The sequence below is a fragment of the Scyliorhinus canicula genome, chromosome 11, assembly GCF_902713615.1.
Source record: "Scyliorhinus canicula chromosome 11, sScyCan1.1, whole genome shotgun sequence".
In the NCBI taxonomy this organism is placed as follows: domain Eukaryota; kingdom Metazoa; phylum Chordata; class Chondrichthyes; order Carcharhiniformes; family Scyliorhinidae; genus Scyliorhinus; species Scyliorhinus canicula.
The window spans coordinates 103,281,193-103,303,621 of NC_052156.1; the positions used below are offsets into that span (position 1 = coordinate 103,281,193).

General features: G+C 47.0%; 1 protein-coding gene across 1 annotated transcript in view; it reads right to left on the reverse strand.

Moving 5' to 3' along the window:
* vezt (vezatin, adherens junctions transmembrane protein) overlaps nt 1-22,429 on the reverse strand; it is a 120,361-nt gene that overhangs the window by 74,648 nt on the left and 23,284 nt on the right. Inside the window, exon 2 of the mRNA XM_038810923.1 lies at nt 12,015-12,146. Coding sequence (XP_038666851.1) covers nt 12,015-12,146 — 132 coding nt within the window. The remainder of the gene's footprint in view (nt 1-12,014; nt 12,147-22,429) is intronic.

Genomic DNA, 22,429 nt, shown 5'->3' on the forward strand with positions numbered 1-22,429 from the left:
GCTGGGTAAAGCATCCCAAACTATGAACAGGGTCACCTTCGCTCTGTTGAATTCGGCCGGGCGCTTGGCCAGGTCTGCCCCAATGTCCTGATACATTCCTACCTGGTGTCCCGTGCACCTTTGCAATTATTGCCCTCGGTTGCTCAAGGGGCCTGGGTTTGGGTTGGAGTGATCTGTGTACCAGGTCCATCTTTGGTGGGTTGGGGAAGCTGTCCCTTCCCACCAGATTTCCCAACATCTGGGCCACATAGTCCAGGGGGTTTCTGCCTATTCTAAGGCTAATGCGCTTCAATCGATTTTCTTGATCCTCCATCTTCACCTTTAGGCTCCCCTGGTCGCCACCAACCTTGCTATGTCTGTTTCTAGGGTGAAGATCTGGTCACTTTGATCCGCGGAAGCCTTTTCTAGTTCTCGGATCGTGTTCTCCTGAGCTTCTAGTCAGCTCTCCGTTTTGTCGAGGGTCGCCTGCATGGTGGTCAGTGCTTCCGTCTCCGCTACCATGACCACTGCCTGGGTCTTGAGCCTTATGCCCTCTTTGAGCTCCTTCAGCTCTCCAGCTGTTATCTGGTGAATTGGAATTTCTTGCACGGCTCGTTGGCCCCTCTTTCTGGTGTGGCCAGGGATTCCTCACCTCGTGGGTCCGTTGTCTCGCCTGTTGGCTTTCGTCTCCTTGCGGCCTCTGCTGCTTGGCATTTCTACTGTTGGTCTGTGTCTTCTTTAGTGGGTTGAAGAGGGTGATGAGGGAGTCCTTTTTTCTGGCGAGCTAATTTTAGGTAAAATTGCCTAAATTTGATATACTAGGAAGAGAGCTGCCTTCCGTGTATCCACTCAGCACATCCCCGTTACCAAAAGACCTTGAATGAAAACATGGGTTGAATGTTGAGAGTAAAAATCCCACCACAGGCCAAACCTAGCCAAGATTCGGATAAAACCTCAGTTGTTTCAACAGCCGTAGAAATTTCTCAGAACAAAACCCAAGGAAAGTTACATTGTAGAAACACAGCTTTCTTTTCTTGTACTGTTGCATTATATATTGTTTTTTAATAAACATTTTATTGAGGTATTTTTGGTATTATAACATCAACAAAATAAACAATGTACATGAAACTATAAAAATAGTGCAAAAGCCATCTCCCTTACTTACAGGTCCCACCTTTATTAACCGCTACTCTAAGCTAAACTAACCTGCCCACCCCGCCCTTCAACGAACGGTTGCCACCTCTGGGCGAACCTGAAGAATAACCCTCTCAAAGCGAACTTGATTTTCTCCAAACAGAGAAAGCCAGCCACGTCCGATAGCCTGGTCTCCGACTTCGGGGGCTTAGAGTCCTTCCAAGCTAATAGTATCCATCTCCAGGCTACCAGGGAAGCAAAGGCCAGAACTTCTGCCTCTTTCTCCTCCTGGATTCCCGGGTCTTCCGACACACCAGAAATGGCCACATCGGACTCAGCGTCACCCTTTTTTTAACACCGTGGACATGACATCTGCAAACCCCTGCCAAAATCCCCTAAGCTTCAGACATGTTGCGCTGGTCCTCCGCACATTTTGCACACTTGTCTTCCACCCTAAAGAATCTGTTCATCCGGGCCACTGTCATGTACATAGAACATAGAACAGTACAGCACAGAACAGGCCCTTCGGCCCTCGATGTTGTGCCGAGCCATGATCACCCTACTCAAACCCACGTATCCACCCTATACCCGTAACCCAACAACCCCCCCCCCCCCCCCTAACCTTACTTTTAAGGACACTACGGGCAATTTAGCATGGCCAATCCACCTAACCCGCACATCTTTGGACTGTGGGAGGAAACCGGAGCACCCGGAGGAAACCCACGCACACAGGGGGAGGACGTGCAGACTCCACACAGACAGTGACCCAGCCGGGAATCGAACCTGGGACCCTGGAGCTGTGAAGCATTTATGCTAACCACCATGCTACCCTGCTGCCCTCAGTGAACCCGATGAACGACCTTGAATTGTATCAGGCTGAGCCTGGCACATGTTGTGGACGCGTTGACTCTACTCAACGCATCCGCCCATAGACAATCCTCTATCTCTCCTCTCAGCTCCCCCTCCCACTTGCGCTTCAGCTCCTTGGTCTGCGTCTCCTCTGACCCCATAAGTTCCTTATAAATGTCAGAGACTCTCCCTTCTCCTATTCACCCTCTGGAAACTACCCTGTCCTGAATCCCCCTTATCTGTAGGAGCGGGAAGGTTGACACCTGTTTACTTAGGAAGTCCCGCACCTGCAGATACCTGAATTTGTTTCCCCATGCCAGCCCAAACTTCTCCTCCAGCGCCCTCATACTTGGAAAGCTCCCCTTTATAAACATATCCCCCATCCTATCAATCCCGGCTCTCCACCATATCCGGAACCCCCCATCCATACCTCCCGGGGCAAACCGGTGATTATTACAGATTGGGGACCAGACCAATGTTCCCTCTGCTCGCACATGCCGCCTCCACTGGCCCCAAACTCTCAGGGCCACCACCACCACGGGGCTGGTGGAGTACCGTGCCGGCGGGAATGGTAGAGGCGCAGTTACCAACCCCCCAGACAGGTGCCCTTGTGTGAAGCCTCCTCCATACGCTCCCATGCTGTCCCCTCCTCCACCACCCACTGTATCATGGCTATATTCACCGCCCAGTAATAGTTACTAAAATTTGGCAGCGCCAGCCCGTCCTCTCCCCGACTCCGCTCAAGCATTACCTTCCTTACCCGCAGGGTCTTGCCCACCCAAACAAAGCCAGTGATCATTTTTTGACCCATTTTAAAAAAGGACCGTGAAATAAAGATGGGAGACACTGAAATACAAACAGGAATCTCGGGAGGACCGTCATCTTCACCGTTTGTACCCTCCCAGCCACAGACAACGGAAGCGCATCCCATCTCCAAAAATCATCCTTCATTTGGCCTACTAGTCGGGCCAGATTAAATTTATGCAGCCGGTCCTATTCCTACGCCACTTGAATGCCAAGGTACCTAAAGCTTCCCCCTACTAATCAAAACGGCAGCTCCCCAATCGCCTCTCCTGTCCCCTCTCCTGGACCGCAAACGTCTTACTTTTCCCCATATTTAGCTTATATCCCGAAACCCGGCCAAATTCCCCTAGAATCCTCATGATTTCTTCCATCCCCTCTATTGGGTCCGGTACTACAGAAGCAGGTCGTCTGCACAGAGCGAGACTCTGTTCTCCACCAACCCCCCACCCTTCCGACCAGCCCCTTGAGGCTCTCCGAGCAATTGCCAACGGCTCTATAGCAAGCGCGGTGGGGAGAGGGGGACATCCCTGCCTCATCCCCTGGTGCAGTCTAAAATAGTCCGATGTTGTCCTATTCGTCCGTACGCTTGCCACAGGAGCCTGTTACAGCAACCCGTGCAGTCAATAATGCCCATCCCAGTACCTCCCACAGATAATCCCATTCTACCAGATCAAAAGCCTTTTCTGCATCCATTGCAATCACTACCTCCATCTTTCTACCTTCCGGGAGCATCATGATCACATTTAACAGCCTTCTTACATTGGCCACCAACTGCCTGCCCTTAAAAACCCCGTCTGGCCCTGCCCAATAATGTCCGAACACAATCCTCAATCCTGGAGGTCAAAATTTTGGCCAGTAATTTGGCGTCCACATTCAACAGGGATATCGGCCTGCAGGACCCACACAGCTCCGGGTTCTTCTCCCGCTTCAGAATCAGCAAAATCGTGGACTGTGGCATAGTCGGGGGGGGGCAGCACCCCTCTTTCCCTTGCCTCATTGAACATCCTCATCAACAGCGGCCCCAATATCCCAGAGAACCTTTAATAAAACTCCACTGGGTATCCGTCCGGCCGTTGGGCTTTACCCGACTGCATGGCCTTCAGACCCTCCACTATTTCTTCCAACCCGATCGGGGCACCCAACCCTTCTACCAGCTCCCCGTCCACCTTCGGGAAATTCAGCCCCTCCAAGAAGTGCCTCATCCCCTTCGGCCCCATAGGGGGTTTTGACCTGTACAGCCAACTGTAGAAATCCCTCCTTGCTGAATCTCCAACCAGGTTCCCACCTCCGTCATTTACTTTCCCCATCTTCCTGACTGCCTCCCTCTTTCTAAGCTGCTGTGCAAGCATTCTGCTGGCCTTCTCTCCATACTCATACACCGCCCTCTTGCCTTTCTCAGTTGTTCCACCCCTCTCCCTGTGGTTAACAAGCCGAACTCAGCCTGTAGCCTCCGCCGTTCCCTTAAAAGCCCTGCCTTTGGGGTCTCCACATACTTCCTAGCGATCTGTAGTATCTCCTTTACTAGTCGGTCCGCCTCTGCCCTGTCCACCTTCTCCCTATGGGCCCGTGTCGCGATCAGCTCCCCTCTGACCACCGCCTTCAGTGCTTCCCAGACAATCGCTGCTGAAATTTCCCCCGTGTCGTTGACCTGCAGCTAGTTCTGAATACATTTCCTCAGCCGCTTGCACACCCCTTCGTCAGCCAAATGTCCCTCATCTAACCTCCAGTGCGGGCGCTGGTTACTGTCTTTACCAACCTGCAGGTCAACCCAGTGCGGAGCATGGCCTGAGATTGTGATCGACAAGTACCCAGTGTCCACCACCCCTGCCAGTAAAGCCCTGCTCAAAATAAAGAAATCAATCCGGGAGTACACTTTATGCATGTGTGAGTAGAAGGAGAACTCCTTCACCCTCGGCTGTCCAAATCACCATGGATCCACCCCCCACCCATCTGCTCCATGAACCCTTTTAGTTCCTTTGCCATTGTTGGCAACCTGCCCGTTTTCGAGCTTGACCAGTCCAAGCCAGGGTCAATAACTGTGCTGGAAGTCCCCACCCATGACCAACCTGTGCAAGTCCAGGTCCGGTATCTGCCCCAGCATCCTCTTTATAAACTCCACATCATCCCAATTTGACACATACACATTTACTAATACCACCTGCACCCCCTCCAATTTCCCACTGACCATAATGTACCGACCTATCCTATTTCAACAACCTTCGGAGGACGTAAACCTTCTGAGCAACTTCTTGCCCAAAGAGTTTCCTGGTTTGGACCCAAAGCCTGCCATTGTCGAATCCTGCATGTATACAGTTACCCCGGATCAGGATTTCATTCTGGATCGTCATCCAGAGCACAGCAATATCATTATCGGAGCTGGATTCTCAGGTCGGTACAGGTACACTCATGAACTGGGTACATTTCTTCCAACAAATACATTCTCTTTAGGAAGATTTGGTAGCATAGTGCAGCATGGTAGCATAGTGGTTAGCACAATTGCTTCACAGCGTTCCAGGTTCGATTCCCGGCTTGGGTCACTGTCTGTTGGAGTCTGCACGTTCTCCCCGTGTGTGCGTGGGTTTCCTCCGGGTGCTCCGGATCAGAGATGTGCTGTTAGGTGGATTGACCACGATAAATTGCCCTTAGTGTCCAAAAAAGCTAGGTGGGGGTTGCTGGGTTACGGGGATAGGGTGGATGTGTGGGCTTAAGTGGGGTGCTCTTTCCCAAGGGCCGGTGCAGACTCGATGGGCCAAATGGCCTCCTTCTGCGCTGTAAATTCTATGATCAGAGACTATTCTACCCGTCTCAAACACCACCCGCTTATTGATCAGGATCGCGACCCCTCTAGTCTTTGAGTCTGGTCCCGAGTGAAAGACCTGACTGACCCAGCCTTTCCTCAATCAAATCTGGTCAGTTACTCTAAGATGCGTCTCCTGCAACATTACCAAGTCCGCCTTCAGTCCCCTAAGATGCGCGAACACACGTGCCCTCTTGACTGGCCCCTTTAACCCTCGAACATTCCAGGTGATCAGCCTTGTTGGGGGGCTCATCGCCCCTCCCCCTCCCCCTCCGCCGATCAGCCATCCCCTTTGTTTGGCCTGTCTCCAGTCAATGCTCCGCGCCTCCACCGGTCCGCCCCCAGGCAGCTTCCGCCCCCAACCTCCTCTCTGTCCCTTTGCCCAAGTCCCCACCTCATCAGCAGAACATTTACCCCCCTCGCCCCCCCCCCCCCCCCAGTAAGAACAGCCTTTCACCCAACCCCATTAATAAACCGAACATATGCACCCCCCCCACTGCGCTACCGTGAGGTAGCCCGCCCAGCTAGCTTGACCCCCATTCACTGGCGTCGGATAGTCTCCCACCTATTGTTCACCTCCACCTCTCCTCCTCCTCCCCCTCTTTCCTCCTCCTCCCCCCCTCCACCTCCTCCCCCTCTTTCCTCTCCTCCCCCCCCCCCCCCCCCCCGGGGCCCGGCCTCATACCACCATACTCCAACATCAAACAATCCCCACACAATTGACCGACAGAAAAACACCAAGATCTAAACAAGCACACCTCCATCTCCCGACAGTGCAAATGAAAACCTTAACTCACTCAGCTCTACCACTGGTCCCAAATCAATGCAAAAGGCATTACAAACAGCTTCCACAAAACGAAAAACGAGAAACTTTTCCAAAAAAAAAGAACAGACAAAACAAACAGACAAAACAAAAAAAAAAAAATGAACGTTGCAGCAAAGTTCAAAAGTTCTCAGTCCACCACCAGTCCTTTCCTTTTTGCGAAGTCCAGCGCGTCCTCAGTCGACTCAAAATAAAAGTGCTGTTCCTTGTGCGTGACCCAGAGACAGGTTGGATACAACAGTCCGAACTTCACCTTTTTCTTAAAAAGGATCGACCTAACCTGGTTGAAGCCTGCTCTTCTCCTGGCCACCTCCACACTCAGGTCTTGGTAAACCCGCAGGATACTATTGTCCCACTTACAGCTCCATGTCTGTTTGGCCCACTGTAGAACGTGCTCCTTAGCCATGTACCTGTGGAATCTCACCACCATTGTCCTCGGGGGGGTCTCCTATTCGCGGCTTCCTCGTGAGTGCTCTGTGAGCCCTGTCCCACCCCCCAGCAGCTTCTAAAACATGTCTGCAATGGGTGCCCCAGCGTCCGCTACCCCTCTGGGAGCCCAACGATTCTCACGTTCTGCCAGCGGGACCTATTCTATTGGTCCGCCACCTTGTCCAGGAGCTTCTGCTGCTGGCCCCTCAGCATCCCCACCTCCAACTCCACCACAGTTTGATGTGTCTCCTGCTCAGCCAGCACCTTCTCTACGTTCTGGATTGCCCCATCTTGAGCGTCCAATCTAAGCTCCAGCTGCTCAATCGACTCTTTTATCGGTTCCAAGCAGTCCTGTTTGTGCTTAGCAAAGCCTTCCTGGATAACTTGCATCAGCTGCTCTGTTGACCGCTGGGTCGACAAACCAGAGGTCCGCCATGCTGTTGCTGCTGCAGCTTCAGCCCAAGCCTTCTCTGTCTTTCTGTTACTGCCTTTACGAGCACTTCTAATCCTTCTCTCCATGCACCGATGTGGGAATTCAATGCACAATTGCCTCTGTCATCAGTTTTACAATTCAAGTCCGGTAGAAAATCTGAGGAAACGGTCCAAAAGTCCAACCAGAGCGGGAGCCACCAAATGTGCGACTTACTCCTTCATAGCCGCCACCACATGATCTCATGACATTGTATATTTAATCTACCATCTATTCTTGCCAATTTGAAATAATTTCCCACCCCACCCGAGGTTAACTGCGGTAGTCAAATTAAACAGTTTAAATTAACATAGCCAGCTTTAAAAATGTTTAAAGTGCAAACAAGATTCAAAATAATCAATTAATTCAAAACAATTTGAGGATACACAATACAAGATTTGAATAGTTAAGCAACATTCCTGCAGTTTTTGACAGACTGAAAGAACAGTCAGCATTCTTAGTTAGAAACATGGGGACATTCAGGACAGGAGGAATCCATTCAGTCCCTCGGGCATACTCCAACATCCAATTAGATCATGATTATCGGCAACTGAAGTCCATTTACTCACCTTTTCTCCACATTCCTTGATATTCTTTACCTAACAACAACCTACTAGGCCTGAAAGCTCCAACTGCCACAGATCCTGTCTACATTTGACTTGAAAACTTGGTTCCTAGCTGCAATTTTAAAATTTTGTCCCCTATTTCTTATTTTTCCATATCTGCACTTTCAAATCTCTTCAACATTGTAAACATCTTGGTTGAATCTTCCCTTGACTTTCTACACTCAAGGAAATACAAGCCAAGTTTGCATAACCTGTTCTCATAATTTATCACTGTTATAACCCCTTGTATAATCACACCAGTCCAACATATCTTTCCTAATTCATGGTGCCCAAAACTGAACACAGCTTTAGAGTTAAACCGCGCAGTCCCAAAATAGATTATGCCTGAGTTCACATCAAGCACCAGAGGTTGTGGTATTCTCTTAGCCAAGAGCTGCATCACAATGGTGTAATTTACTTTTGCACATACAGTTTTTGCAGAACATTTTCTTTCATATAGAAATGAATCTTTGGCCATTACGAAGTACAGGAATAGCTAACTGTTGCAATAAAGTACATATTTGTAAGATAACATTTCCATATCATTCTCAAATTTAAAACAATGCAGCTTTCAAAGTAATACAAGATGTTCCATAGTATTCAGACTCCTTTCAAAAAGTAAATTGACTTGATCCTTCTAATTCTCATATTAATATGCAAGTGCAAACTGAGTTTAAGAGTTAGAGAATAAACCATCTGTAAGGGTGGCACAGTGGTTAACACTGCTGCCTCACAGCTCCAGGGACCCGGGTTCAATTCCGGCCTCGGGTGATTGTCTGTGTGGAGTTTGCATGTTCTCCCGTGTCCGCGTGGGTTTCCGCCCTGTGCTCCGGTTTCCTCCCACAGTCCAAAGATGTGCGGGTTAGTGGATGGTCATGATAATTTGCCCATTCATGTTCCAAAAGGGTAGGTGGGGTTACTGGGATTGGCTGGAGGCGTGGGCTTAAGTCTGTGCTCTTTCCAATGGCTCGATGGACAGAATGGCCTCCTTCTGCACTGTAAATTCTATGATTCTATGATACTTGAAAGTAAAAAACACTCATATCTAAATTACAAATCATGTTAAAGTTGACTGAATTGTTAAGCAAGGTATATAAATTTATCTGGAGGAGATTCTTCTGATCTGATACAACATCTGATATGCAAGTACTTTTATGTGATATATTTCAGCGTGCTGAACAGAATGATTAACTTTTGTAAGTGACGGTTACTCTGCCAAAGAAATAAACTACTGTGTACAGTACAACCGTATACTCTATACAACTGCATAAAATGCAAATAGGTTCAATAACATGGTTTGAATTCAGATCGATTAGATCGCTTGATTCTTATTCCTTTGAGGGCAACTTGAAAAATGTACTTGGGTAAAAGCCTATTCGCTATTAATTCATAGAATTTCTTTCTTCCCTCCTTCCTGCTGCCTCACAGCGCCAGGCACCAGTGTTCAAATCCGTCCTTTGTGTGACTGTGTGGAGTTTTGCACATTCTCCCCGTGTCTGCGTGATTTTCCTCCAGGTGCTCCGGTTTCCACCCAGTCCAAAGATGCAGGTTAGGTGGATTGCTATGATCAATGTGCGAGGTAACAGTAATAGGGTGGGGGAGTGGGGTAGGTAAAGTGCTCTTTTGAAAGGTCAGTGCAGACTTGATGGACCGAATGGCCTCCTTTTGCACGGTAGGGATTCGATGATTCTACCTTAATTTTCTCCCCTGTTGGAAATCTATATTTATTTGCAATCTTGGAAGATCAGCATCCAGGAGCTGCTGAAATTTCTTATTGTGGTGCTTAACCTAGTTCCTTCTATTGTCATTCCTTACATGACACAAGAAATAGGAAGAGTCTGCCATATGGTTCATCGAGCCTGCTCCACCATTCAATAGGCACGACTGATCTTCATGCCCATATGTTTTGGGCATGCCTGGCACTAGAGGAATTCTGGAAGGGGGTAGCAAGGACGGTGTCGAGGGTGGTAGGATCCAGGGTCAAACCAGGCTGGGGACTCGCGATATTTGGGATTGGGGTGGAGACGGGAGTGCAGGAGGCGAAAGAGGCCGGTGTTTTGGCCTTTGCGTCCCTAGTAGCCCGGCGGAGGATCTTGTTGCAATGTAAAGATGCGAGACCCCCAAGCGTGGAGACCTGGATCAATGACATGGCGGGGTTCATTAAGCTGGAGAAGGTCAAATTCGCCCTGAGTGAGTCGGTACAGGGGTTCTATCCTGAGGTGTTTCCCTCAGGGGGAGGCGGGGGGATTGTTTATGTTAATTTAATTATTGTTAATTTATTTTGTTGTTTATTGGGTTTGGGGGGAGTGGGGAGGTTCGTTATATGCGTTGTTACGGGTGCCGGGGGGTGTTTATTATTGTTATTATTATTATTGTTCTGTTGCTATTCATTTTTCAAAACATTTCAATAAAAATTATTTAAAAAAAATAAAAAATGTCTGATCTTCATGCAGTTGTTTAGACACCCATTGAGATACAGCAACACAATATGTTTAAGGCTGATGATTACATAAAAATAATTAGAAGCAGACTTGTACAGAATCCCAAAGATAGGAATTTCTCCTCAGATTGCTTTTAAATAATTTGCATTCGACAGAAAGAATATTTTCAGAGTTTTTATGCAATAGGATTTTGACAATTGCAATTTCCTTCCCCGTAAGAAATTGGTTGGTAATTTTTTCATTATTTTCAAGGTGAGGGAAATCAGTTGTGTCAAATGAAACATTCAATTTTTAGCACTCAGTCAACTTCAATCTCACGCAGATTAGATAAAACACAATTGCAATAATATGCCCTAATCTCAAGATCACAACAGTTCTCTCCCATGTTCTCAGTGTGAAACATTCAATTTGCCAACAACAGCCTCTGCAAATGTGAGGCACATTTTTTCAAAATGAAAATATCAGTATGTGTATAAACCAGAAAAATATACTGAATTACAGATGGAATTTAATCAGAGGTTGAGATTAAATTAGGAGTAGAAATCAGCATATTTTCAGTAAATGACAGACCTTGTTAAGACGCTGGAAATAAGTCACAACAAATCTTTAAGGCATGTAAACTATTTCTTAATGCATTAGTCTAAATAAAGGATTCACGAAGGGACACACCAATTCTTATGGTACTTCACAGCATTGATCAAGAAGAAATGCTGCTTTATGGGCAGCACGGTAGCATGGTGGTTAGCATAAATGCTTCACAGCTCCAGGGTCCCAGGTTCGATTCCCGGCTGGGTCACTGTCTGTGCGGAGTCTGCACGTCCTCCCCGTGTGTGCGTGGGTTTCCTCCGGGTGCTCCAGTTTCCTCCCACAGTCCAAAGATGTGCGGGTTAGGTGGATTGGCCATGCTAAATTGCCCGTAGTGTCCTAAAAAGTGAGGTTAAGGGGGGGGTTGTTGGGTTACGGGTATAGGGTGGGTACGTGGGTTTGAGTAGGGTGATCATTGCTCGGCACAACATCGAGGGCCGAAGGGTCTGTTCTGTGCTGTACTGTTCTATGTTCTATGACTGAATCAAGATGACAGCAGTAATACAGTATTTGAAGGCTGGAAAGAAAATCGACTTTCATATCATGAAATAAATCAACGGAAATATTTTTTAAATCTTCCTCACCCACAGATGACCGTACTCACAGATCTATATATTCTCATGTTCAAATCTTTCCATAGCCTTGTCTCTTCCTACTTATATAACCCACAAAGCTTCAGAAAATCTCTGGAATTACATCCCTAAAAGGCCTCCATCTCTCTGCCTATCTCTTCTCTGTAAAAATGCTGCAAAATCCACAACTTGGACCAAGCTGCTGGGCATCTCCATTAATATCACCTTGTTTGGTTTGGTGTAAAATGCTGCCTGATAATGTCAATGTGGGAAACACCTCAGGATAGTTCCCACATTAAAGCTCCATAAAACTGCAACTTGTTGTTTAATGGGTTATTTTAAATTAACTCTAAACATGGCTCAAAGATAAATTGAAAAGTTTGATGTGCTACAAAAAAATTCTGACTGAAATTTCTCGAGGGTTTCGCTTTGATGCAAAAGGCAAAATACATGGCTAATTTTTGCAAATATTAACTGAAACGATGCTGTAGGAGAGTCTCCTTATTTTCAAGGTTCCAAGCACTCACTATTGGCGTGGCAGGGATTTCCAGTTCATTTGGTTCCGCCTTTGATGAGCATTCTTCCGCCCGTGATGAAGCTGGACAGATTTCAAAGTCAGTGTGTCCCACATCCTGCAAGTACTGGTACAAAGGAGAGTTCTGATAGATAAAAGGAAATTTAAAAAACGGCATGTTAGGCAAGGGATAAAAAAAGAGCATCACACACACCAAGTTAGCTTTCATGCTTGCAAGAGATCTGCATTTTTACCTAAAGAAAACTACTAATTCTTCTTTATAGAACATAGAACAGTACAGCACAGAACAGGCCCTTCGGCCCTCGATGTTGTGCCGAGCAATGATCACCCTACTCAAACCCACGTATCCACCCTATACCCGTAACCCAACAACCCCCCCCCCCCCTTAACCTTACTTTTTAGGACACTACGGGCAATTTAGCATGGCCAATCCACCTAACCCGCACATCTTTGGACTGTGGGAGGAAACCGGAGCACCCGGAGGAAACCCACGCACACACGGGGAGGACGTGCAGACTCCACACAGACAGTGACCCAGCCGGGAATTGAACCTGGGACCCTGGAGCTGTGAAGCATTTATGCTAACCACCATGCTACCGTGCTGCCCCATAAATTAAGACCATTAAGACCATAAAATCTATTACATAAGCAAATATGGACTCAATGTGACACTCAATTGTACAGCCGGAAGGGTCCAGGTTTAATTGGTAAATACAGGAGTTAATCAAGCTCAGCTGGGATGGCAGGAGAGGAACTTAAATTGGCTCCAGTATTTTATGTTAAGGAGTGAATAAACAATGGCAGAGCTGCTCCTCCTGATCCCCATAGAATGATTCATGCATATAAATGAATGTGAGGCAAGGACAAAGTTGGACACGGATGTGATGCTTTGCAAGGATGCTCACTGCACAATTTCCAGTAAAAACTAAACGTTTTGTTTGTATCCTGAAAAGTAACCGCACCCACTGAACCTTCACATTTTGCTGCCTTCAGGAAGCAAGGCAAGAAAATGGACGTGGGGAGGAAACCGAGACTTTGTTTTGAAGTGAAGCAATTTTTTTGCTTTTTTTTTATAAAGACAAAACAATTTTTCAATATTTAACAACAACTTGCAATTTTAGAACACTTGCCCCAATGAAGCATCCACGCAGCCTTACCAGAAGGCAGTTTTATCGGAACCTAACAGGGTGTGTTGGTGAATATTGATGTGGAGATGCCGGCGTTGGACTGAGGTGAGCACAGTAAGATGTCTTACAACACCAGGTTAAAGTCCAATAGGTTTGTTTCAAACACGAGCTTTCGGAGCGCAGCTCCTTCCTCAGGTGAGGGGTGAGAGGTGAGCAAGATCTGATAAGAGACAGTCGACAAGTAGCTGATATAGATAGGCTATGTTCATGAGGTTGAAGTGTGAAATCGTACCGATGAACTGGAAATAGGGTTCAGGCTATATGCCATAATTTTTTAGTTCAAGTGACCAGACAGGAAGGAGGATGGGACTGGCAATCCAGAGTATTCATAGAATCCCCACTGTGCAGAAGGAAGCCATTTGGCCTTTAAAAACTGCACCGTCCCTCCAAAACGGCACCCTACCTAGGCCCACTCTCCCACCCAATTTCCCCAACTCTACCTAACCTGCACATCTTTGGACACAAAGGGGCAATTTAGCATGACCAATCCACCTAACCTGCACATCTTTGAACTGTGGGAGGAAACCAGAGCACCCGGAGGAAACCCACGCAAACACAGAGTAAAAGTGCATACGCAACACAGTCAAGGCCAGAATCAAACCTGGGTCCCTGGAGATGTGAGGCAGCACTGCTAATCACTATGCCACCGTGCCACACAGTTTCTGGCACCACCTGAAGATGCAAGACCTCGGTTCGATTCTGACCTTTGGTGACTGACTCTGTAGAGGGATGTTCTCTCAGTGTCTGCGTGGGTTTCCTCTGGGTGATTTTGACTCAGTGGCAGGACTTCCAATTGAGTAACAACTGGCACAGTGGGTAATAGGTTACATGTAGGTCAGACTAGGTGGGGAGGGCACAGGCGCAGGCTCTCTGCCTTGAAAGGATTAATGAACTCATGCTTTTATAACAATCCAGCAACTTTCAGTCAAAAGGAAAATGCTATGGTGCCTGACATTTTGAAATAAAAGCAATATATGCTGAAAACACTTGGTAGTGCAGATTGTGTAGCGTTTAGGAGAGAGTAAATCACAGGATTAACAGAACTGTAGCTTCTCACGGTCATTTTATCTTGTGCCAGTCAACAAATTATCAGATTTCCAACATAGTTCTATTTTAGGATAAAGTGTGACTTGGAGGGGAACTTGCAGTGGTAGTTTCCCCATATGTCAGCCGTGCTTGTCCTTCCAGGTGGTAGAGGTCATGGGTTTGGTGTCCCAGGAGCCTTGGCTGCACTGGATCTTATAAGTGGTACACGCTGCTGCCACTGTGTGTCAGTGATGGAGGGAGTGATTGCTTCACTTGATGAATCAGGTGATCAGGGGGTACTTTGTTCTGGATAATGCTGAGCTTCTTGAGTATAGTTCGAGCTGTACTCATCCATGCAAGTGGAGAGTATTTCATCACACTTCTGACTTATGCCTTGTAAATGGTGGACAGGCTTTGGAGAGTCAGCAGGAGTGTAACTCGCGGCAGAATTCGCAGCCTTTGGCCTGCACTTGTGGTCAGAGTATTTATATGGCTAGACCAGTTCAGTTTCTGGTCAATGAGCAAGATTCAATTGGTCTGAATACGCTGGGGTGGGGAGATCTTCCGAGGACTAACACAGGTCATTATTTTTAGGAGACGTTGTTGCACTCTGAGCTGCATAATTTAAAAAAAATAAATTTAGGGTACTCAATTATTTATTTTCCAATTTTAGGAGCAATTTAGCATGGCCAATCCACCTAACCTGCACATCTTTGGGTTGTGGGTGTGAATCCCACGCAGACATGGTGGAGAATGTGCAAACTCCACTTGGTACCCAGGGCCGGGTTTCGAACCCAGGTCCTCAGCACCGCAGTCCCAGTGCTGAGTTGCACAGTGCTCACCCTTCACACTCAACTTTTATCTGTGACGACTATATATATCATAGTAGAAAATTAAAGATTTAGCTGTGTCAACAAATTTCACAATATCACAAAAATTGATGCGGTATTAACTAGCATGAATACAAACAAAGCAACATCAGACATTTTTGCTTGAAACTGCAGATGTCTCAACTCACAGAACGAAAAAGAGCAGCTTTTATAGGGCAGAGTTCTTGTGGCACAGTGGTTAGCCTCATAACACAAGGGATCCGGGTGCTCCAGTTTCCTCCCACAGTCCAAAGATATGCAGGTTAGGTGGATTGGCCAAGCTAAAATTGGCCTTTAGCATCCAAGGATATGCAGGTTAGGTTACAGGGTTATGGGGATAGGGCAGGGTGATACTGATCAGAGGAAAGGCATTGAAGCAGTACATTGGAATAAAATATATCAAAGATTGTGGAGGTGTTGCGCAGCACATGGTGGGATAACGTACCACAGTCACAGAAGGTGATATTTTTGAGGTTTTCTGCAACAGATACGCTGAATTCTATCCCATGGAGTTGCAAAAACAAGGATGGGAGCCATGTTGCAGGCGAGGGGTGCAAATGACCAAAGTGGAAAGAGTAAAGATATTACTGGGGATGATAGCATTAAAGATGGAGAAGTAGCAGTATTCAAGTCCATTTAGAAACAAAATTGTAAAGATCCATGTAGTACAAATAAGACAAGACAAAGGAGCAGAATTAGACCACTCGGCCCATCGAGACAGCACCGTTATTCAATCATGGCTGATATTTTTCTCATCCCCATTTTCCTGCCTTCTCCCCATAACCCTTGATCCCCTTATTAATCAACAACCTATCTATCTCTGTCTTAGAGACACTCAGCGATTTGGCCTCCACAGCTTTCTGTGGCAAAAAGTTCCACAGATTCACCACCCTCTGGCTGAAGAAATTCCTCTCCATCTCTGTTTTAAAGGATTGTTCCTTTAGTCTGAGAGAGGGTCTTTGATTATGCTGCCCGCTTTCCCAAGGCAGTGGGAGGTGTAGACAGAGTCAATGGAGGCAGTTTCACGTGAGGGACTGGGCTGTGTTCATGACTCTCTGTAGAGAATCTCCCTGGCGGGGAGAGTGAAGACGATCAAAATGAAAGTACTGCCTAAGTTCCACTTTCTATTCAGATCCCTCCCAATTTTCATCCCCAAGGCCTTCTACACAACCGTAGAAAAAATAATCATGGCATATGTGTGTGTGTGTGTTTGGGGAGGGGGGGGGGGGGGGGGGGGGGCAAAGACGCCAATGATCAGGAAGAATGTGTGACAAAGAAGGAGGAACATGGGAGACCTGGCCCTCCGAAACCTCCTATTCTCCCACCAGGCAGCAACTGCAGAAAGAGTACAGGGATGGGAGAGGAGCTGGGCACAGACTGGGTCAAAATGGAAGAGGATTCCTGCATGGGGACATCCCTTCGAGCACCGGCCACACCGAGAACATGGAACAAACTAAGTCACTACTTTGGTCTGAAGGCAATGTCTACCATGGCCCCATCTGCAAGAACCACAAGTTTCCCTCCGTGGCTATGGGTGCTATGGAGAGAGGATGAAAAGGTACTGATAGTAGGGTACTTATACATAGACGGTAGAATAGCGATCCTAGGTGAACTCACGAAAAACCCCAGCTGCCAAAAGGGAACAAACTATGATACATACACATAAGGAACTTCCACCAAAAGCAAACTGCAACGTTCCCCCAGCGCTCAGGACACTCCCAACTGGACAGACTTCTGAACGCGGGTGAACTAGGGGACGGCAACTGTGCGGACATGTACGTACGGCTACTAGAGAAGGTACGATCACCACTGGACGAGATGCAGGAGAAGTGGGAGAAGGAGTTAAGCATAGAGATAGGGGAAGGACTCTCAATTTACACACCTGCACAGGGCGATCTCCACACCCGGGCTGAGCTTCATGTAATTCAAAGTGGTGTACAGGGCGCACCTAACCAGAACACGAATGAGCAGGTTCTTCCCAGAGGTGGAGGACAAATGTGAACGGTGCCAGGGAACCCCAGCCAACCACATCCACATGTTCTAGTCTTGCCCCACACTCGTCGGGTACTAGACAGCTTTTTTTGAGGCAATGTCCAAAGGTTGTGAGGATGAGGGTGGAGCCATGCCCGCTTGTGGCAGTCTTCGGAGTTTCGGAGCAGTCAGAGCTCTTTATGGGGAGAGGGGCAGACACCCCTAGCCTTTGCCTCCATTATTGCCTGCCGAAGATTCCTGCTCAGCTTGTGAGCAGCAGCACCCAAGGCTGCAGACTGGCTGTCCAAGAAAAACATTTTAAAAAAATCTCTGTTCTGCAAGGGCAACCCTTAATTTTAAAACAGTGCCCTCGCAAGAGGGTAACGAGAGACCTGCGGAGGCGGAACTTGCTCCCGCTGTCCCTGGCGGGTAGAGTGCAGACGATCAAAATGAACATACTGTCTGCATTCCTCTTCCTGTTCAGATCCCTCCCAATCTTCATCCTCAAGGTCCTCTTTACAACCGTAGACAAACTAAGCATGGAGTGTGTGTGTGTGGGGAGGAGAGGAGCGAAGACCCCAAGGATCACAAAGAATGTGCTACAAAGAAGGAGGAACATGGGAGACCTGGCCCTCCTGAACCACCTATTCAACCACCGGGTAGCTACCGCAGAAAGAGTAGAGTGATGGGGAGAAGAACAGACTGGGTCAAAATGGAGGAGAATTCCTGCCTAGGGACATCCCTCCGAGCAGTGGCCACAGCCCCACTCCCATTTCCCCCCCCAGTCACATACATGGGAGACCTGGCCCTTCCGTACCTCCTATTCTAACACTGGGCAGCAACCACAGAAAGGGTCCGCCTGGTTGAGACCGTTCGGGATCTTATATCTTTCAATCAAGTCACCCGTCTACACTCCAGTGGAAACAAGCTCAGCAAGTCCACCCTTTCCTCATAAGACAACTTGCTCATTCCAAGTATCAATCTAATAAACCTCCTCCGAATTTCTTCCCAATGTATTTAATCTCCTTAAATAAGGAGACCAACACTGCACACAATATTCAAGATGTGGGCCGGGATGCTTCCTCAATTGGCGGGACGGCCAGACGTCAGCTCCAAGAGCGGCACGAACCACTCCGGCATCAGGCCACCCTGAAATTGCGGAATCCTCCACACTTCCGGGGGCTAGACTGGCGCCGAAGGGCCACCGTGGGCTGGCACGAGTTGGCGCATGCGCAGAACCATCGGCATGTTCTGGCGCATGCACAGAATCGCCGGCTTGTTTCCTGCGCATGCACAGGGGCTTTCTTCTCCGTGCCGGCCATGCGGAGCCTTACAGAGGCTGGTGCGGAGGGAAAGAATGCCCTCACGGCACAGGCCCGCCCGCAGATCGGCGGGCCCCATTCGCGGGCCAGGCCACCGTACCCTCCCGAGGACTCCACTAGCTGCCCTCCAACCCAGGTCCCGCCGGGATGGACCATGTCCATTTCACGCTAGCGGGACTGGCTAGGAACGCGCGGCCGCTCAGCCCATCGGGGCCCGGAGAATTGCTGGGGGTGGCCGCTGCCAATGGCCCCCGACTGGCGCAGCGTGATCCCTGCCTCCGCCCGAAAACCGGCGCCGGAGAATTCGGCAGCCGGCATCGGAGCAGCGGGGCAGGATTCACGCCACCCACCGCCGATTTTCCGACCCGGCAGGGGTCGGAGAATCTCGCCTGTGGTCTCACCAATGCAATGTATAACTGAAACATAACATTCTTACTTTTATGTTCAATTCCTCTCGCAATAAACAAGAGCATCCATTAGCCTTCTTAATTACTTGCTGCACCTGTATGCTAACCTTTTGTGATTCATGCATTAGAATGTGTAGACCCATTTGGACCCCAGAATTGTGAAGCCGTTTAAGTAGCAATCTGTATTTTTGTTCTTCCTGCCAAAGAGAACTTCACATTTTCCCACATATACACCATTGGCCGTTTTTTGCCCATCACTCAACCTACATCTATCTGCAACCTCCTTATGTCCACTTCACAACATGCTGTCCTACATTTCTTTGTCTCATCTGCAATTTAGCTACCATGCCTTAACGCCCTCATCTAAAGACATTGACATAAATTGTAAAAGGTTGAGGCCCCAGCACAGATCCTGGCAGAGCTCCACTTACTTGTCACATTCCGCCAACTAGAAAAAGACCCATTTATGTAAACTTACCAAATGCCGCCGTCAAGATATCTAAGTACAGCACATCTACAGATTCCCCTTAATCCACAGTACATGTTATTCCTTCAAAGAACCCAATAAATTAATTAAACAATATTACCCTTCCACAAAACCATGTTGACTTTTCCTGATTACCTCGAGTTTCTCTAACTGCCCAGCTATAACCTCCTTAATTATCGATTCTAATATCTTCCCATGAGAGGTTTCAAGCTATCAGGCCTATACTTTCATGATTTCTGCCTCCATCCCTTCTTGAATAGAGGGATTATATTTGCTACTTTCCAGTCTGAAGGAACCTTTCCAGAATCTAATGCATTTTGGAAAATTACCAATGCACTACCTCATTACCTACCTCTTCTAATACCCTAAGTAGATGCCCATAGGGCCTGGAGATTTAACAGCCCTGAGCTCCATCAGTTTGCTCAATAACACTTCCCTAGTGATTTTAATTTCCCCAAGTTCCCCTCTCCTTTCCATCTCTTGATTTACAGCTATAGTGGAATGTTTTTTGTATCTTTTATAGTAAATACAGAAGTAAAATATTTGTTCATTTAATCCACCATTTCCTTATCTGCTATCAACTCCCCATTGTCCATCTCTTAGGGGACCAAAGCAAACTTTACTTACCCTTTTCTTGTTTAAATATCTGTAGAAACTCTTGCTATCAGTTTTAAAGCTGTAGCTCGCTTCCTCTTGCACTCTAATTTCTTTCTCCTGATTAACCTTTTCGTCATTCTCTGCTGTTTTTTATATTCTGACCAAGCTTTTAGTCACCTGTCCTAATATTTCTTTATTTGGCAGCAAGTCAATTTTGCTGTATGATGATGCTCTTATGAAGTGCCTTCGTCATTTTGCTACATTTGAAGGTGTAATTATAAATGCACATTGCTGTTATTTTTGGACAGAACTACAAAATATTACGCGATGGTTAGGCACCCTATCAGTGCTTCAAGTGAAAGGCACTCAGGTGACTGCATTACTCGTGAAACAGTTTTGCCAGTCACAACAGCTGTTGCTACAAAAGTGAACCAAGCAGAGACCTAAACATCCTGCACAAAGTACTATATTTACTGTACAAACAAAACAATCACAACAGGTGTTGAAGTTTTAATGCCTTTGATGTGTCCAGTGTTGAAAAATTACAACTGCTTTTCTACTTTCAAATAATTGTCTTCCAGTTTGAGTCTTGTGGTTGTCTGTTGTAGCTTTCATTCCATATTTGAAAGCGCATCAATAAAGGAAGTTAACAAATGGAAGTTTAGAAATCTAAACGCAAACTCTGAAGATGTAGAACAAGATCAGAAGCTCATCAATTGTGGGATGTGTAATTTCAAAGAGTTGTTAGAGGCCCTCTGTTAACCTTGCAAGGCATCAATTGGAGTCTTCATCTCATTTAACAGCAGACAGCAAGAGAACAAACAGATTTGTTCACCGGTTTCTCCATCAGCTGGTCTTAAAAAAAGATCCTTTGAGCAGACACACTTGTGAACTTTGAAGCTTACTGTAAGAATGCAAACATCAACTGTCAACCATCAGTCTAATAATGGACAGGGCAATGGTACAGGTCTTCATTTCCCGCACATTTTCAAGTTGCCAAAAAAAATCCACTGAAGTATTACAAATTAATAGGCTCAGGAAACAGCTCGATGGATTTCCAGACAGAGGAATAAATTGAGGGAATGGTGGCAACGCAGGCAAGTGGGGGTTCACATTAGTCAAAACCAAACAATTTACTGTTCCTAAATGATGAACTTGCAAATGATGAAAATTCACAAGTGATATTGCTGGGAATCTTACTGGAAATGATTTCCAGTTACAAATGTAGGAAATCTGATCATATGTAACTGGTACACACAATAAATTTGGTATGGGAAATGAGTAACAATTGTGCACAGATAAGGAATTAAGTTAGGCTCCCCCATCAGTGTATGGATGGTATTATTTCGGAGCAACCAGGGAGATCCTGAGAAATAACCCCTATTTTATACTGCATAAACCAACATTGGTCTTTATAATATAATAATCTTTATTGTCACAGGTAGGCATACATCAAGTAGGCATCACACAAGCTTGCCACCCCCACAATGATTCTGTATACACCTCCCGCTGCCTCAGGAAGGCAGACAGCATTATCAGAGACCCCTCTGCCCAGGCATTGCCTTCTTCCAGACCCTTCTACCAGGCAGAAGGTGCAGAAGTCTGAAAACCCGCATATCTAGACATAGGAACAGCTTCTTCCCCACAGCTACAAGACTCCTCAAAGACTCCCCCTTGGACTGATCTGTTCCCTGAAAGAACACTATTCACGACGCCCTATGCTGCTCTTGCTCATGTATTTGCTTTGCTTGGCCCCTTGTTCCACACTGTAACCAATCACTGTTTGTCGATGTACCATTTGTCAATGCTCTCAGTTGATTATTCTTTTTGTCTGCTATGTACATACTGTGTACGTTCCCTCGGCTGCAGAAAAATACTTTTCACTGTATTTCTGTACATTCCAGCGCCTGTTCGGGTACACCGAGGGAGAATTCAGAACGTCCAATTCACTTAACAAGAATGTCTTTCGGGACTTTTGGGAAGAAACCGGAGCACCCGGAGGAAACCCACGCAGATGCACGGAGAATGTGCAGACTCCACACAGGCAATGACCCAAGCTGGGAATCAAATCTGGTACCCTGGAGCTGTGAAGTCACAGTGCTAACCACTATGCTACCATGCCGCCCACATAGCGAAAGGATGAGAGTTTTGCTGCAAATTAGACAGGGCCTTGGTGAGACGAAGCCTGGAATATTGGGCCCAGTTTTGGCCTCCTTATCGGAGGGAGGATGTTCTTGCTAGGAGTGCAGCAAATGGTTTACCAGGCTTATTCCTGGGATGTTATTCTCTGGAAATAGTGGATGTATTGGTGGTCATCTTCCGGGATTCTACAGACTCTGGAATTGTCCCTGCAGATTAGAGGGTAGCTTACGTCACTCTGACATTCAAAAAGGGAGGTAGAGAGAAAGCAGGGAATTATCGAACAGTAAGCCTAACATCGGTAGTGGGGAAAATGCTTGAATCCATTATCAAGGACTTTATAGCGGAACATTTAGAAAGCTGTGGCAGGATCAGTCAGAGTCAGCATGGATTTATGAAGGG